Source organism: Doryrhamphus excisus, linkage group LG1, assembly GCF_037039965.1.
Source record: "Doryrhamphus excisus strain RoL-2023G ecotype Guam linkage group LG1, RoL_Dexc_Guam_v1.1, whole genome shotgun sequence".
NCBI lineage: Eukaryota > Metazoa > Chordata > Actinopteri > Syngnathiformes > Syngnathidae > Doryrhamphus > Doryrhamphus excisus.
The window spans coordinates 22457544-22476552 of record NC_136357.1 but is presented as its reverse complement, the minus strand read 5'-3'; the positions used below and the strand labels follow the sequence as shown (position 1 = coordinate 22476552).

At 45.1% G+C, this 19009-nt stretch overlaps 1 protein-coding gene across 1 annotated transcript in view; it reads left to right on the top strand.

Moving 5' to 3' along the window:
* LOC131131892 (neuroligin-2-like) overlaps positions 1–19009 on the top strand; it is an 88626-nt gene that overhangs the window by 47826 nt on the left and 21791 nt on the right. The window contains exon 4 of the mRNA XM_058076905.2: positions 7402–7551. Coding sequence (XP_057932888.1) covers positions 7402–7551 — 150 coding nt within the window. The remainder of the gene's footprint in view (positions 1–7401; positions 7552–19009) is intronic.

Here is a 19009-nt window from a genome sequence, read left to right as displayed (position 1 = left end):
TAAAGTCGTGTCGTCACAACCTTTTATCAACATTAGCCGTCGCTGTCCCATATATTAATGAAGCTTTGGCATGAAATAATTGTTCAGCCATGTTCAATTGTCACGTATAATAAGATGGAGAAGTTCCAGTAAAAATTGTGTGCCAATGCTGAAGCTTAACGGAAATATCCGTAAGTATAAGTCTATTGACTGGGCAAGGATCGAACCAGCAACCATCATGTTAGGAGACGACCACTTATACCACTTATGACCTGCACATAATAAGCAATGTCACGTGTAATGTTAAATGTAAAATTCATTCATTCATTTTCTACTGCTTATCCTCACGAGGGTGGCAGGGGTGCTGGAGCCTATCCCAGCTGTCTTCGGGCGAGAGGCGGGGTACACCCTGGAGTGGTGGCCAGCCAATCACAGGGCACATATAGACAAACAACCATTCACACTCACATTCATACCTATGGACAATTTGGAGCGGCCAATTAACCTAGCATGTTTTTGGAATGTGGGAGGAAACCGGAGTACCCGGAGAAAACCCACGCATGCACATGCAAACTCCACACAGAGATGGCCGAGGGTGGAATTGAACCCAGGTCTCATAGCAGTGAGGTCTGCACGCTAACCACACGACCGCCGTGCAGCAAATGTAAATTAGTAAATGTAATTTTAATATATACCAGTAGGGGGATGCATTGAAATTGTCCATTCATTTTCAATGGGAAAAACGGAAAATACTGAATTATTGGAAAATATGGGAATGTTTATAAAAATCCAAGCAGATAGACGACAAGTCCTGAATGAGCTGACTAAAAACAGTCGAAGATCGAACCAGCAACCATCAGGTTGGAAGATGAATGTTGGAAAGTAAAAACAATAAATGTTGAAATGCAAGTTAGTTGAGTATTTCTAAGGACCGAACCAACAACCATGGAGTTGGGGAAAGACCAACACAGAGTGACATGGCTCACCCTGTAGAATAAACAGAATGTTCCACTGATTGGCTATTCATTGTCAGTGGGAAAACTGACACAGAAAATGTAAAATGACAATAAATGTGGGAATGCCTTGAAAAGCCTGGATAGATAACCGGTGTGTCCTAAATGACCTGAACATTTTGACATTGGAGCTGGCAGACAAAACACAAGGCGGAATAAGAAGAAGCGGAGGAGATAGATCATCGTTCTCCAACGTGAGAGCTACTTTTACAAAATGAAAATAGCTGAGAGCTTCTCATTTTTAGAACATTTATTTTCATAGCTTATTTCAGCCCAAACACATCGGATGTTCTTGTTTTACCAGCGGCATCCACAGCTCACGGTTCGCCATTCGGAATGAATTTCTTTGTGTTCTCACATTATGAACCGACAACCTGAGGAAAAGCAGGCTTGACCCTCATGTGGTCGTGGGGGCGGGCACCTGGTGCTTGCAGGCAGTGCCTTGGTGACCCCTGAAGAAACTGTGAGTGAATTCTGAAATGTAGGATTAATGTTGAAATACAGGAAACCTAGTGGTGATCGAACCAGCAGCCATCAGGTTGGCAGACAGCCACTCTTCCACCTAGCCATTCCACCGTACACAGACTCAGCATAATGTTACATGTCTTGTTCAATGCAAAATTAATTTTGCACCAACAGGGGGCGACATAGAAATTGGTCATTCATTTCCAATGGGATAAACATGAGGGAAAATATAGAATTATGGAAAATGAGGGGGCTTGTAGGACTCCTGAAGCAGGTACCGTCAGGCCAAGTGGCACGCGGCTTCCGTGGTTGTCGAGACAAAAATTTGGATGGGGGAGGAATTCAGTGAGGCCATGGAGCATGACTTTCTGTTGGCCTTAAAGAGGTTCTGGCAAACCGTACGGGGCCTCGGAAAAGGGAAGTAGTGCCCAGTCCACGCTGTTTACAGTGGGGACGGGGGCCTGCTGACCTCGACTGGGGATGTAGTTGGACGGTGGAAGGAATACTTTGAGGCCCTTCTCAATCTCACTGACATATCTTCCATAGAGGAAGCAGAGTCTGAGGACACATACCCGGACAGTTCCATCACCGTGGCTGAGGTATCTGGGGTGGTCAAAATGCCCCTCAGTGGAAAAGCTTCGGGGGTGGACGAGTTCCGCCCAGAATTCCTCAAGGCTCTGGATGTTGAGGAACTGTCTTGGCTGATGTCTCTTCAACATTGCGTGGAAGTCGGGAACAGTACCTTTGGATTGGCAGACCAGGGTGGTGGGCTCCCTTATTAAGAAGGGTGACCAGAGGGTGTGTTCCAACTACAGGGGGGTTCACACTCCTCAGCGTCCCTGGGAAAGTCTATTCCAGGGTGCTGGAGAGGGTACGCCCGTTGGTCGAACCTCTGCTTCAAGAGGTTCAATGCGGTTTTTGTCCTGGTCGTGGAACACTGGACCAGTTCTACACCCTTGGCAGGGTGCTGGAGGGTGCATGGGAGTTTGCCCAACCTGGCAACGGGTGTTGCCCTTTGGAAGTGCCCGGGAGTACGGGATTGGTGGCGCGCTACTACGTGCTATCCGGTCCTTATACAAACGGGGCAGGAGTCTGGTTCCCACTGCAAGTAGTAAGTCGAGCCTGTTTCCGGTGAACATTGGCCTCCGCCCAAGGCTGCCCTTTGTCACCGATTCTGTTCACAATTTTCATGGACAGAATTTCTAGACGCAGCCAAGGCATCGAGGCATTCTGTTTCGGGGGCCTTAGGATCTCATCTCTACTATTTGCAGATGATGTGGTCCTGATTGCTTCTTCGGACTGCGACCTTCAGCGTTTACTGGGACAGTTTGCATTCTCGGATGAGACTCAGCACTCCCAAATCAGAGGCCATGGTTCTCAGTCGGAAAAGGGTGGAGTGCTCCCTCAGGGCCGGAATGAGGTCCTGCTCGAGGTGGAGGAGTTTAAGTATCTCGAGGTCTTGTTCACGAGTGAGGGATGGTGGGAGCTTGAGGCCGACAGACAATGCATCAATGCAGCCTTTGCGGTAATGCTGTCGCTGTACCGGACCGTTATGGTGAAAAGAGAGCTCAGCCGGAAGGTGGATTTATGTTCTATGTGGATCTATGTTCCCATCCTCACCTAAAGTCATGACCTTTGGGTCATGTCTCAAAGAATGACATCACGGATACAATCGGCTGAAATTAGTGTCCTCCGTAGGGTAGCTGGACTCACCCTGATAGATAGGGTGAGGAGCTCAGTCATCCGGGGCTCAGAGTAGAGCCGCTTCTCTGGCTCGGGCATCTAGTCCGGATTCCTCCCGGACGCCTCCCAGGTGAGGTGTTCCGGGCATTCCCAGCCGGGAACAGGCCTCGCTGGAGGGATTATGTCTCACAGCTGGAAGTCAGGGCTTCCCTACTGAGATTGCTGCTCCCGCGACCTGGATATGCGGAAGAAAATGGATGGATGGATAGAAAATGAGGGAATTTTATTTTACAGTCCTGATAGATTTGGCGGAATTTGAAATAACAGAAAGTAAAAATGCAGACTGAGCCATGTGATCCTGCTGAATAAGAAGAATTTCATGGGAATGGTCCAAAAAATTCCAGCAGTCAGGGTCGCCCATTCATTTTTGGGACAACAGAAAATACGAAATGACAGTACATGTGAATGAGCTGAACATCGTGACGATGGATCATCCTTTCATAACTTGGGGAGGAGTTAGTCGACAAAAAAATGACCAACCATCCAACGACCGTGTTAGGACCTGTGTCGTCCCACCTTGCACAAACTAAGCAGAATGTTACATGTAATGTTAAATGTCAAATGAATTTTCACCAAAATGGGGCAACATTGACATTGCTCATTCATTTTTTGAAAATCACAGAAAATATTGAATGATGTAGAATGTGTTCATTTCTTTACGAAAAGTCCTGATAGAGAAGCTGCTTCTCAGCAGTGACGCCACCCACAGTTTGGGCCTTGACATGGCTGCTACATGTCAAGTGATTCGTTTGTCTTTGTGTGTGCTGACGCCTTCACACGGGCTCTTCTTTACTGTCCTGGTATTGCTTAAGCATAATTGAATTAGTTTACATATCCTCTGGGAAATTAGCAGAGGTTTAGAACACGCCAGAGAAGAGCAGCGTGTTGGACTGTGGGACAGAAAATTGTTTATTCTTTGTAGCCGTCTGCTGGAGTCACTGGTGTGATCCATAATGTGTCGTGTGTGTGTGTGTGTGTGTGTGTACGTGCGCCTGTGAGTGTCGCACCCAAGACTTGTGCAACCTGAGATTCAGGTGGTGATGCAGGCGGGTGTGCAAAGACGTGAGTTGAATTTGTTACCACGGCAACAGGCATTCAGTGAGTCGGTGCAATGGAATGGCTGGTGCAGTTCTATTAGCGAAAAGCAGTTTCCATAGCGACTCAGCATCGCAGCTGCCGATGCAAGCATTGTGCGTGTGTGTGTGTGTGTGTGTGTATGACTGCGGTGTGAATGTGAGTGTTCATTAGCGTATCCCGCTGTGTGTGACTGGCTTTTTAGCATCTCATGTTTTTTCATCCTTGCTATCATGTTGTTGTTTTTCTGGTGTGAACCTTCCATCCACGTCGTTAGCATCCCCGACACACACACACACACACACACACACACACACACACACGCACGCACGCTTCTGTTCTCTCACGCTGTCCTATTTTCATCGTCTTCCCCTCTGTCTTATACCTCTTTATCGCTCTTCCTCTGCTGCTATCTCTGTTTCGCCCCATCACCGAGTGCTTTGGCTCATGGGGGTAAACAGATGCTGTGGCTGTTATTTATGTTTCCACTTGGTCTGCCTTTCATACAAATTATCCACATGGCCTGCATCGTGCAGACGCTCGGCTTAACTGGGCTGCACCGGCTCGGCTCTCGTTGCTCGGATGCTGAGACCATACCACCGATGCAGCGAGAGGGGTTTTATTTGGAAGGGGGAGGGGGGGCATCCGAGTGGTTGCACCATTTGTTACACACTTGAGGAGGTTTGGTGGTTTTGAAAGGTGTCCCCTCACAGGCCAGAGGCATCAGACAATATGACTTTGGTATTCGGGAGGACATTTGTGTTTCATTGATATGCCAGAATTATTCATGAAGTTTATTCAAGGAAAAGTGGCCATCATCAACAATCCTTTTGTGAGACACATGTCTGTCTCTTGCCTGTGTGTTTTAAAGGTACAAAAACAGCTAAAAAAAGAGGCAGCTAAGATGCACGTAATACCTGTGTATTAACCAAGCTATACAGCGACATTATTATTGTTATTGTTATTAACATTGTTGTTACACTCAAGAAGGATATTACTGGCATAGTGACACCTCGTCACACCACACCGGCTAGAGACTATAGCTTCACCACACACTCGCTCACAATGCCTAAGGCCGCAAGCGAAAGGTAACACTATGTATTGTCTTTTTGTTTTGGACACTAGGCGTAGAGTTGCTTTCTTCGTTGCTACTGTATGTGTAGTCATTGCACCCAGGAGGGACGTTTTGCTAATTCTTAAAACTGACCTAAACATGAATAAATACTGTAAGTATTACATGTTATCATGAATGTGCCTGTTACTACAGTATATGCTCACAGCACAAACAGCGTTTTAATCTCAGCCTATTTGGCGTAATAGGTGTGTGCATTCATTTGCTACGGTTGAATACCTCTTTACACTGGGTGGCACTCGTGCCAGGTGTTGAGGACCCAGAGCAGGGACCAAGGCAAGTGTAGTAAAAGGTATTTAATCATAAACAAAGGGCGCTCACAGAGGAGGAAAAACAAAGTACAAGACGCAGGTGACAGAAGGTCACCGGTAAGCTAAAAGTACAACCAAAAAGAGTTGGAAGTATCAAATAAGGATATCCAAAGTGGCTCAACTTACAGACAGTAGGCAGCGGAAAGGCAAGTTACAAGGCAGAGGGGCAAAAGGTCAGGAGCAAAAACTGAAGCGTGCAATATGCAGGCAGGACGAGGCAAAACAAGGCATGACGAGACGACCATCTGACAGGGGAACAATGGAAGTGGAGCGATATATGAAGGCCTGATGATGGCCAGCAGGTGTGCAGACCAGGTGAACAGGCAGGGTCTGCTGCAGCACAGAAAAGAGACAACAGGGGGCAGCAGACCAAAACAAGTGCAGATCATGACATATACGGCCTATTTTGGGTCAAATCATATTTATATTGATGTAAATATTGCATGTGTTTTTGCCCGAGTTAAGTATTATATAAGACTGTATATAAGGCATGAAGTAGACATATTCAAAGACGTTGATGATATGTAGTATTCTACACTGGTCACCAGGTGTCAGTAGTGTTATTATTACACACAAGCACCAGACTTGATTGCCTGGATACACAACCAGATTTTTTTCCTGGTTTGAATTATCTCACAAAATTGCATTTAAATCTGAAATTCAACTCTGAAACCCCGACGGTACTTCCTGTCTGCCTGCCTTTCGGGTTGACAGTAACGCACACATAAGAGCACTAGTCTAGAGTGTCTTATGTCTACTGTAGTAGATAGTAGGAGTGTAAAGGTGACTATAGGGGTGTTATTTCATGTCTAGAGGTCTCTAATAATGTTTGAAAACCATATTTGGAAGGTTGTAAACAAGTTAACTGTGAAAGTATTACATTTATAACTAAAGAATGCTACTTCACAAAAATTCACTTATGACAGTCGGGTCTGGAGCCAATTAACCACGACAAAGACGGGATTATTGTATATGCATTTTGCATTGTTTCCTGCATGTAAAACTCCAGTTGTTCTCTATATAAAGCGTATTGTGAACGGATGAAGTGAGTTTCCATTGTTTCCTATGCTTGTGAGCATTGTCAACAATCCAGGTCTTTGTATTCTCAGGGCTTCAAGTCCATGGCAGCTGAACTGTTCAGGTTGTCGTAGAAGATGATCTCTAGTCTGGCTAGTCTAGTTTGTCTACAGTCGGCCGATACCAGCATGAATTTTACCCGGTATCAGATCGTAATTGAAATCAGTGGTATCGCACATGACTAATCACAACGTCTTTGAATGCGTCTTCGGAATGCCGCGTGTGTGTGCACATGCGTTAAATTCCCCTCCAATGCGTAACCTTCTGCACACGACACTCCTCCACGCTTTCTCACTTCCTACTACTTCCTGTCATGCGTGACTCTTCCGTCCACATGACATCTGCGTAGCTCTTTCACCTTTTTCCGAAAGCTAGAAATTAGAAAAGGACTCACTTTTAATAACTTCAGAGATTCCAAGTGTCTGAGTACATCGTCATCTGTTTCTAATTTCTATGCCCACATTCCTTTACTCACACTTTTTTCACTGCCTCACTCTCGATGTGAACGTGTGGGATGAAACTGCTAGAAGGTTCCACTTGTGATGTTCTTCTAGATGTCAATTTAACCTAAAAATCATCAATCTGATCAATGTGTGTGCTTCCACAGATATCCGTGACCGCCGTAAGAAGCCGGTGATGTTGTTCATTCACGGCGGCTCCTACATGGAGGGCTCGGGGAACATGTTTGATGGCAGCGTCCTTGCCGCGTATGGGAATGTCATCGTGGTCACCATGAACTATCGACTGGGCGTGCTCGGTGAGTATGGTGTTACTCCTTGTATCGGTACTTCCTCATTCTTGCACTAGGGGCATTTGATGACACTCCGACCAGCACAACAATATTTTTATTGTGCGTGTTGTCAAATGAACAGAAAGACAAAGAAAAAGTGGATAAGTTCATAAAATGTACACAAAGGATGGACACCTTCAAACTAGCACTAGCCAAGCGAGGTTGGTAGCGAGGTACGATTGGGAAATCCAAATATGCTGCATCTAAAGGAAAACTCATCCGGGAGGGGCTCAGAGTAGAGCCGCTGCTCCTTCACATGGAGAGGAGCCAGTTGAGACACCCCCCTGGTGAGGTGTTCCGGGCATGCCCAGCTGGGAGAAGGCCCCGGGGCAGACCGAGGACATGCCGGAGGGATGATGTCTCACAGCTGGCCTGGGAACGCCTTGGTGTCCTCCTGGTGGAGCTGGAGGAGGTGGCCGGGGACCGGGAAGTCTGGGCTTCCCTACTGAGACTGCTGCCCCGGGACCCGGACCCGGATAAGCCATGAGACATGAACACACGTCTTTCTGTTTGTCTGTGCATTTCTGTTTCCTGAGCTTCTAGGTGGAATGAGTGTGTCCCATCACGTGCATTCCCAGAAAAGGGAAAGACATGAGCTAAAAAGAGGCACCTCATTACTGCACGTAATGGGATACAACTATTCTGCTCAGAAAGGCCGTTATTAAAAGACCACCAAAAAGCTCCAACAACATTTTATGCTTTTCTATCTATCTTGTGAGCCTGTAGCAACATGTACATTCACATAACATGTAGTAGTTGCAGTATTTTGGGAACATCCATCCTGGGTGCCTTGATTTCACATAGTAAGGAACGCTAGACCTAGCATCAAAACAAAAATATGTAGCATTACCCTTTGCTAGAGGCCTGCAGCATCGCCAGCTAGTCACTAGCCGGCTAGTAGCTTGCAAGCTAGTAGCTAGCCGGCTAGTAGCTTATGTTGCTCCTCCACCACCTGGAGGGGTTGTATGCCTTGAAAATCCTGTGATACAGAATGAGGTAGACAATCCATGATGACTTGACGTATATTCTCCCTCAGGATTTATTCTTCCTCTCAAAAATAACAAATCTTCAGATATCATAAGATGATTACGTCAACAATTACCAATTTGTGTCCAGACACAGTTCACATTTTTCAATTAGCCTACTTCATTCTATTAACGCTGGCTAGCATTAGCCATTTCGCTTATGTTCAAATGCTCTACAACACATTTTGTAAGTCAGCTGTTTACTCTAGCAACTTTCTAAACTCTTTACAGCCGTTAGTATAAATTATCTCTACTTTGTACTAACCTGTGGTACAGAATAAGGAAGACAATCGAAGATGACTTGATGTATATTCACCCTCACGATTTATTCTTCCTCTGTCGTTTTGTCACCTACTCTATACCACCATCGCTGCTAGCACCCCCTAGTGGACCTTGCGGTATTACACCCAAACGCCAACAATGGAGATTTGGTTATTTTAGAAACAAACATATAAAATAAATAGTAGGGTGTCTTTTTTTCTTTTACAACTGAAATTTATATGTATGACATGAACTATTACTACTCTTAAATGCTCTAACCATATTTATGCATTTTAAACGTTTTTTTTTTTAAACCATGTTACCTTATCTTTTATGTACCTTACACTTTATTCAACGTCGAGCTAACAGGAGGGTTTGCAGGGGGGAGCAGCGAGCTGTCTGTCAAAAATAGGCATTTTTATGGGCGCGGCTTTTCGGCCTTTGCTGAGTCAATTTGTGTTTGTATGATTGTGAACACAGACGATAGCTTCCGACTATTCCGACATCCTGCCAGTCAAATGTGTCTGTTCCAGTTCTAGTATTTCTGGATGAAGCGGCGTATTTGTCCATTCTGTCACAGTTTTGCAGCGGATGCCGGCGGGATAGAGTAGCGGACTCAGGTGTTTACACTCGCCGTCGTCTTTTGCACACATTCTCTGTTGCCTTCCCAGTTGGGTAATCAGATCTTGTTTGGTGCATCAGGCCTGTTTCAACACTTCTGAACACTGACAAACACGGGGATGAGAGTAGTTTAGGATGCTGTCCAAGAGTGGCATTGCATATTAACACAGGGTAACGTGATCCGGGCCAATGGGTAGAGGCACGGGGTGGGGGGGGGGCAAGGACAAAGTGCGTTTGAGAAGCGCAACCTGCAGCTGTGTCCTGCTCACTTTGTTGCATGATCCTTGAAACATGCCGTCACATGAAATAAGCAGCCAGTTGAGCATGTGATTCCACTTGTGTCTTTTGAAATGCAAGTTGTAGAAATGGGCAGCGGCGTCTTTCTTTGGGCTCGCTGCAGCCTGGGAAGCGGGCTTGCTGCGCTGATGTTTGATGTGCACTCATGCACGGCACGGTATGTTTACTGCTCGGCAACTATTAATATGCAGATAAAACACACACTTGAAGAGGTGGGGAAGGATTCTGCTCGGGTGAGTCTGAGGCGTGACGCAGTGCCCTTGATTCTTGGCGTTGTTGTTGTAACGTGGTTGGACTCTCATTCTCACAGATAGGCTGTAAATAGGTGAGTGTACTAAGGCCATGGTCCTTATGTGTATGTGCAGCGTCAGTGTAGCGGGCAAGGGATGCCGTCTGTGTGTGTGGGGGCTATTTGTTTAGCGTGCCATGTATGAAATATATAAATGAATAATGCAGCGTCCATTTAAATTTTTCATGTCGCACCACTCTGACAGTGCAAATTTGAGTCTGAGTGAGAAACACCAGCGTGTCGTATTTAAGTAATTTTCTGCTCTAATCTTTGGTATTAGCCTGTACTTACACGGTGGGAAGCGCACTCGTGCCAACTTCATTCCGTGCCATGCCTGTACCTTTAAGAGGCTGATAGGGAATCGGGAATGGGGGGCGGGGGGACAGAACAGGCAATGGAGGCGTATGAGCGAGGGAGAATCAGTGAGAGACAGTGAGGGAAACAGAAGGGGGGAGATGAGAACGGTCTAAAAATAAACCCTCAGAAGTGCCTTTTCAATCTGCAGCGATGCAAAGTATTCATTCAAACGAGGTCTGCACCAGTGTGTCCACCGCACCGCCACGCACGATGCAGCATGGATATGGCTTTTTTTTCTCAGGAAGAGATGTAGAACCCAGAATTTAGCTGTGAAATATTAATTACCCTGAATAAGAAATGTCTGCAGCACACAGCCTGGATCAGAGGTCTGGTGATGGTTGAGATCCTTCCTCACCTTCTCCTGCGTTGCTCCTGCTCCGGGCTCGCGGAGCCTTCTGATTTGGGCTGCAAAGCCATCTGTTCACACTAATTAACTAATTAACTAATTAATGAACTCTGGAGAAAAGACCAGCCAAAGTGGGCACTGGGAGTGAGCACATTTTTCACCTGGGGAAGAAGAGGTGCACGCTTCTTCTGGATGCTCCTTCAACGGTCATATTTACAATTGTCCTGTTCCATTCTTTATTGGCTAGACCCCCCCCCCCCCCAGGTCCTGTTAACTGCTTCCTCCTGGAAATTAAACAAATCACTCCCTGAAATATGTCACATTTAGTATGCGCTGCTATATTTGTCTGTTTAATTGCCTCACAAATGGCCATCTTAAAATTATACGATGCTGCCTTGCAAAAAATGCAGTGGAACTACAACAATGTAGTTTGTATATGGTTCCCATACAGTCCTATCTTCTTTATGGCGGCTAATTGGTTCCAGACCCAACCGTAATTAGTGAATTTTATGGCATAGAAAACCTGTGTTCCACCTTTTAAATACATTTTTTAAACATTATTAGAGCCCTCAGCACATGAAATAACACCCCTATAGTCACCTTTACATATTATACCCAATAGAATATATATAATCAGAGACACAGTGGACATAAATAAGACAGATTACATGTTACTTGATTTTGTTCTGCTTTAAATGACTTTACACTCGTCTCACCGAGTATAGTAGACAAAATAAGAGTTAAGAAGCCATTTGAAGAAGCCATTATACGATGTAGGTCTGCCTTTCAAAAAATGCAGTGGACTACAACAGTGTTGTTTGTTTAATGGTTTCATCTCTAAAGTATTGTTTTTTTACAATGTACATAATATTAAAATGGTTCATGGAATGTAAGGGTGGTTCGGAGGGGGCAAATTCATGGCAAATTTTGATAGTAGTCAATTTCAATCTGCATTGTTCAATGTTGGACCCTTCTCGCTCTCACTTCCCCTCGTGAGCCCCTCAAGGGCCCCTCATGGGCCCCTTCACGGGCAGCTCTAACTTGGACAAGGAACATGTGCAAATCAAGGCTTGGTGAAGCTTACTACCAGTAGCGGGTTACCTGGGCCTTCAGGGGACGACTTAACCGTCCGTTTTCTATCAAAGACAGAAAAAGTCACGTTGAATAGTTCCAGGGTACTCACCAAAGCTCAGCTGGAACAAACACGCCAAAATAATACATCCAACACGTCACATTTTGTACTCTACAAGCATCAGAATCAAATTCTGGGGGTCTGGAGTCCACCCCAAATACCAGGATTTGGGAGTTGCCTTGTTGTGTAATTTAGCAGCCATTCTGGAGGAAGGAAAGATAGTCTCCATCTATTTTTTAACGTGACTCACCAATAACCTCTGATGGGAGCTGTGTGCAGGAGCTGCTAATGTAGCATCCACATTGGAATAATTGGACGGCTAATGTGTGGTGATGAATGTAAAATGACATAATCCCATGCCAAGAATTATGAGTCATTTATAAGCACATGCAGTTGAGTGGATACATAGAACGGCAAACATGATTAGTGAGTGTGTCGTGAATTCAAGCTGACATTTGACTGTAGCATTTTGCTTTTTTTTCATGATGTTATGTTGTTTTTGATGCTTTAAATACGGCTTTCCCAATGGACTGCTCCGTTTCATTGCACAGCTCATTAACACTGGAAAGTGGGAATTTAAATCACCTATAACAATATCATAATCACGGTGGGCTTGTACGGTAACTGGTGTGTAGGAAAGCTGCACACCCAAACATGCTGGGAAAGAGCTTGGATTGTTGATATTGCAGTCAGAGTGCATGCAGAGCGTCGCTACCTCCCCCGGTGTCTCTCATGCATCCCGTCTCTGGAGTCCCTCACACCGGGGTCACCTACCCCAGGGGTCCATCATACACTGGGCATGCATCCAATGGCCTCACAGTTAGCCATCACTCTCAGGCCACGTGTAGCAGAGGGGCACATTAGCAGCACTTTTCTACTTTGGAGCAGAACTTTTTCCCACATGTACAGTACTATGCTCCTGATCGAAATGTTGGAGCTTCTAAGTAGAGCTTTATAATGCAAACCCAGAGTGAGACAAGAGTGAGAAATCCTTGTAAAATAGGAAAGGAGTGACTGATTAGTAGCTGAAATGCTTGGACATACTTGATGGTGTGGGAAGGTTCCTCTGGGTGGTCAAGATGGCTTGTTCCTCTGTGAAGTGTATCGATGTCCTGTTGAAGAAGCCAGTCATTACCACACAGATGATGGCCTTCGGTCATGACGGACGCCCCCTGCAACTTCTCCACATAGCCAGCTGCCGTTTGACGCCCCTGCACAACATGAAGCACCATTCTTCCATTGAGGGGTCATGGTGATGGAAAACATCTCAGGTGGGATCTCCTTGTCATGCCAGTAACGCTGGAAGCCGTCAGGTCCGTCAAGAACTTTCTACCGCCTTTCAATGTCCCATGTTTGGTGCTGTCCTGCAAATTCCAAACAAACAAGGCCTTTGAAGACGTTCTTTCTTCTTAAAAGTCTTCCCTGGCGGATGATGTCTGACGGCTATCGGGCTACACTCGGTACCAGGAACAACCCCGATTTGAATTGGACAGCCAATGTTGATCCTCCGGCTCGTTTTCTTGGGGTCTACCACTTAACTTTTTTGCTCGATGAGCCTCAGGATGCTTTTTCAGAAGTTTGAAATGACGTCCAAGCTCAGCAGCAATGGCGTGCTGTCAGAGGCCTTGCTTATGCAGCTCAACCATTCCGCCGCATTCAAAGAGAGAAAGCTTTTTTGCCATTGCCATCAAGAGATCATGACAGTGGGAATACCTGACACTAAATTACAGTCAATCTATTTTTTGGCTTTTTTTGCCAAGATTTGACTTTTAATGGCTGCGCTCCTGAACTTTGGATCAGCTGCTGAACAGCCTGTTTCACTTTGGTTACGCCAGCATATTTTGCAACAGGTCTTAAAATTTTGATCAGCAGTATACATGCAAAAGGAACATCTAGAATGGTGGGTTCTTTCATGCAGCACCATTGAACTGATGCCAGTTTGGTGGCACGGTCCAACAAGCAGGCCGAGTAACAATGGTCCGCATGTAATCAGTAACCTACTGCAGTCTTTGGCCTCTTTTCATACCGCAGTGTTTCCCTACCTTATTTGTGGCCACCACGAATATATTGACTGGTGCATAAACACATTATAATGGGACTGTCTGGGAACATCTGCATACAGTAGATGGCTAGGAGAGATTGGTCTTGCCAACTTTGCAACTTACTCATCATTTGCAGCTAACAGCTTAGCAAAGTGGCATTGATGCGGCACAAAGCAACACAAGGTCACTAGCCGGCCACCTCGCTCATAGAGTTGTGAACCGTAAGCCCATGTGACTAGATATCCACTTTGGCAGGCGAGAGTTTCGACTGCATCGGTAGCAACTTCCTTTATCTCGGCATAAATCCTTCGATTATTCTAAGACCGGGAATTGCAAGACTAGCAACCGGATGACAGTGAGTCTCTTAAACAACGTGAGAACCCGGGCTTCCGGTGACAGGAAGGTCGCACATGCTCCGTAGCTTACCATGCCTGAAGACCAGAATGGATGGAAATACTGTAGTGGTGCTCTAGCTAGTCACTGGGAAACTCATCAATGAAGCAAACACAATTAGTGGTTTGCTCCACCAAAGAGTCACAAATCTTCATCACTGGTTTCCAAAGTCAGAGCTGATATGAATATCTCGTTTTGCCTCAAACACAATGATAGTAGATCATAATACATGAATTACCAATACCAAATACCTGTCAGTTGATTGGTTTATTGATGATGCTTGTCCCGTTTTTGCAAATACATGCACCGCTTATTCAAGCAGTGAATCTTAGACTTGGTGGCTGGTCTGTGTGAAAAGCACCAGGACAGAATGGGGTGGGGGGTGGCGAATCAGCTGGCTTCGGAGGCAGTGTCAGAGGCAGCTGTGTCCCTCGCCATATGGCCGTTTTTTAGAAATGAATGACTGAATAAAAGATGGCTGTTTGGTGGTAGAATGTAGTCTATTATTAGTCAAAACATATGTCAATACAAGTGATATGTAGTATTCTGGTCACTAGGTGGCAGTAATGACACAAAACATTGAGATATTAGCTTACATGACATTACCTTAACACTGCATGCAGTCAGTTATGGCATGTCCCATATGATAGAGTGAAAAGAAGGTCTCCTTCCATTCCATGTGGACGTTTTTAGAAGAAAGTCAGCCACCAGCCCGCTTGCTTGTTAGCTCACCAGCTAGCGGCCATCACCAGTGTAAAGGTGACTATAGGGGTGTTATTCCATGCCGACAGAGCTCTAATAATGTCAAAAAATTTATTTAGAAAGTCATAAACAGCATTACAACATTACATAAAAAATCAATTTATTAACATTGAATCTTTTATTGTGGACATGTTTTTATCGCACTCAAGTCCGGAACCAATTAATCGCTACAAACGAGGGACGATTCCATTCCGCAATGCCAACACCAGAGTGTTTCATTAACTCCCAAGACATATTTCTGTCTTTTGTGTTGCAAGCAATCATAACTATTTGACAAGTATTGTATACGTCGCACCAGTCGCCGGCACAGATGTCGCAGCGAAGCTAATTGATAGACTGATCGCTTTGTGAACACACAGACACGGCCATGTTCCACTTGGCTGCGTTCAGTGTGAATGACACAGGCGAAATAAAACTCCCCTCTCTGATGTGCTAATTTTGTCTAATCTGTGTGAAAGGCTTTTGACTACTGTGCTCGCTGTCTCGATGTTCTCCCACCTGTGTCCTGTTTCCTTGGTTGACTTGTTCCTGCCTCCTCAAAACTGCACGGATCAGTCCAATTTCGTTTTCAGCCACCTTATTTCGCAGCTTGAGGTCTAAGCGGTAGTGAATGTATTTTGGAAGAATCACTCATCATGTCGCGCAGGCATCAATCAAGTTTTATTGAGTCTTTATATTGTGACGGTCTTTTGATTGGCTGTTATTTGTCCATCCATCTCTCCATCCATCTATCTTCTTCCGCTTATCTGAGGTTGCGTTGCAGGGGCAGCCGCCTAAGTTACTTTGTCCAGATCCTCCTGGACGATCCCAAAGAGTATCCAGGCCAGTTGAGAGACAGTTGAGAGTCTTCCTCCCCATTGGAAGTGCCCCTCCCCCGGAGAGGCGTCCGGGATGCTTCCTGGCCAGATGCCCGAGCCGCCTCATCTGGTCAATCCCAATATGGAGGCGCAGCGGCGGCAGCAAAAAAATGGAAATACACAAAACGCATAGAGGCCGTGCATGGGAGCTGCTGATTTGCTGATTTTTGTGCGCAGACCGCCTGCAGAGGTTCTTTGTCATGTCAAACTCAACAGGTGCTTACGTTTGTTTCAGGTTGCAAGACAAACGCACTTTGTACGACTTTGTGCGTCATCCGTACGGGCAGCGTGTGTGTTTCATACGTTTTTTGTGGTGTCGCACTAGCGGACTACTACGTTCTCCAAGAACAACAACCAAAAATAAATACAACGAAGTGTGGAACGCATGGCCCAAAAATCGCACTTCCAGTTGTAACCTCGGCTTAAGTCTCATTTCAGCCGCTTGTACCTGCCATCTTGGCCTTCCGGCCTTTGCCTTTCAGCTCAACTCTTCACAACAGACCCATGCAGAACCTTGGTTAGCGCCATTAATCCAGTCCAGAAGGTCTGACTCCGAAACATAATGTATTTTTGCCAGAAGCCATCCGACATTTTGGAATGTTAACCGAAAAAACATGCTAACCGGGGCATATGCTAACTGAGGTTCCACTCCCACTTGCCTTGTTTATTTTATAATTGTCTTTTAAACCCCCCTCCCATCAGCTCCCGACTAGCGGTCTATCTTTCGCCCATTCCTTTGACTGCCCCCAGCCTTTATTTAAAGGTTAAAGACTCTTCCCACACTTTGCCAGCCGTTACCAAAAGCAGTATTGAATATGCATGTCTTCAGTCGGGTAAAATGCTGCTCTCAGCGCTTAAGTCGGTAGGAAGACCAACTCAGTGTGTGGTGGACGGAAGCTAGACAGCAAGCCTACCAAATGAGGAAGGAGAGAAGCTGTTTGGACATCAGTGCTGGAGAGCAAACAGAAAATGCTCTCTTATGTTACCCTTGAAAAGAGAGTGACAGGATAGCCATGATTGCATGCAAGTTCACAAACATCATCTGTGTGTGTGTGTATGCATTTGTGTGCTTGACGGTGTAAGTGCTTGCATGTCTGTATGCAAGTGCTTTAGCGAGTGTCTGCCCATATCATTTAGCCTGAAGCTCTGGACAGTTGCCAGGCAACCGTGGTCGGCAGCTCAGCACTCCTCCACCGAGCAGACACTTCCACATGACTCTGGTTTGACAAGAGGCAAAGGTCAGCAATGATACCTCTCCAGGTCAGAGTCACATTGGGGTGAAAGCCGGTCACCTGCGGGGACAACGTAAGCCCCGGGTAACACCCTTACCCTGTTCACACGTGTCGGGTGTACTTGGATGGCCATGTAACTGACACTTGTAATCCTATTAACTCGGAATGTAATCATGCGTACGTTTCTTGTGATCACTCTGTTATTACAATGACCGCCATTTGTGTTTGGATAATAATAATAATAATCATGGATTACATTCAAGACGCCCAAAGCGCTTCACGGTGAAGTGAAGCCATTGTTTATTCACTCCTCAGTCGTACTCTGGTGGGGGTCATCTCCACGAGGGCTGCCACCATCGCGATTATGTCCAACTCATTTAATAGTCGACTAGTCGACTTTTTTTTAATCTTTGTTTTTCCTGCAAAAACCTTTATCATGACGACTACCTATCAGGCAGATCCTACTTCATCAAGTCTTTGATGCCAAAGACAAATTATGGAAAGAAAACCTAAACCCATTAAAAAATGATCTGAAGTATTTCTCTTTGTGTGTTCAGGCAAGTACCTTTTCCTTATTTTACTAGTTTGCACTTTATGCTACACAGGGAAACAAGTTTTTGTTGCTACGAGCATATTTCATGAAAGGTTTCATGAACTATCATCTTAATTGTCTTTATTTTTAGTTAGCATAAACCGTAAACACTTCAAAATGATACTTCTACAAGAGCAGCTTCATGCTGCTGCGACTCAATTTACGGATGATGGATACTTTATTCATCTCTAAGAGAAATTCATGTGTCCGGGATATTCAATTTCATCACAAAATAAAACAACCAAGAAAAGTGAAAAAAAATTTATGACATAAATAAATAAATATGGACAGCGTAATTCAAATTTGTCGTGTGATAATATATAATAATTGGGGCTGTCAACCGATTAAAATATTTGATCGGGATTAATCACATTTTGGCCATAGTTGACTTACAATTAATCACATTTAATCGCAGAGTTTGTTTAAAACGATAGCAATTTGAGAACTATGGGCCATTATTTAAAACAATACCGTAAACATATTTTTGGATTACTATTTTTGTTTATTATTAGCATATTAGCTCTTAAACTCTCCCAGAAACGATGTGAGCGAGTGAAACCTCTCACACTGACACAAGCATGTTTTGTTTATTTGTGTCAGTTCAAAATCAAAATACAGCCACGGTCATCACATTGACAGCCCATCAATAGCAGCCAAGGTAGCACTGTATATGACAATAAAAACAATAGCTGCACTGCTCCAGTCTCTAGCAGGCCATGGAATCCGTGATAAGTCAAACACAGCGACAGTAGATCCAAATAACTTTGGTCTTGCTACAAGAGCCATCTGCCAGGGCTTTGAAGCTAACTTTACCAATCTAAATACTCCTTTCTTTCTCCATTTCCCATCAATATTTGTTCCAGCTTGGGGCTACAGAGTTACCATGCTTCAACCAAACTACGGTGGAGGCCGAGGGTCAAACAGGAGCAGTGCACGTTAATCGCGCGTCAAAAAAACCACAGCTGTTAAAGGGGACTTCCATTAACGCCATTAACGTGTTAACTTTGACAGCCCTAATAATAATGCACAATAATAAGTCAAAAGTCAAGTGTGTTTGAGTTTTTCTTTCGATCCGATGAGTCGAATATTAAAATGACCGTTTATGGCAGCCCTGATCTACACCTGTAGACTTCCTCTCCGACCACCACCAACATTCACACCGTGTGGGCACCATGGAAGGAAGGTGGCTGGATCCAATCCACCTGGACAACCTCCTCGA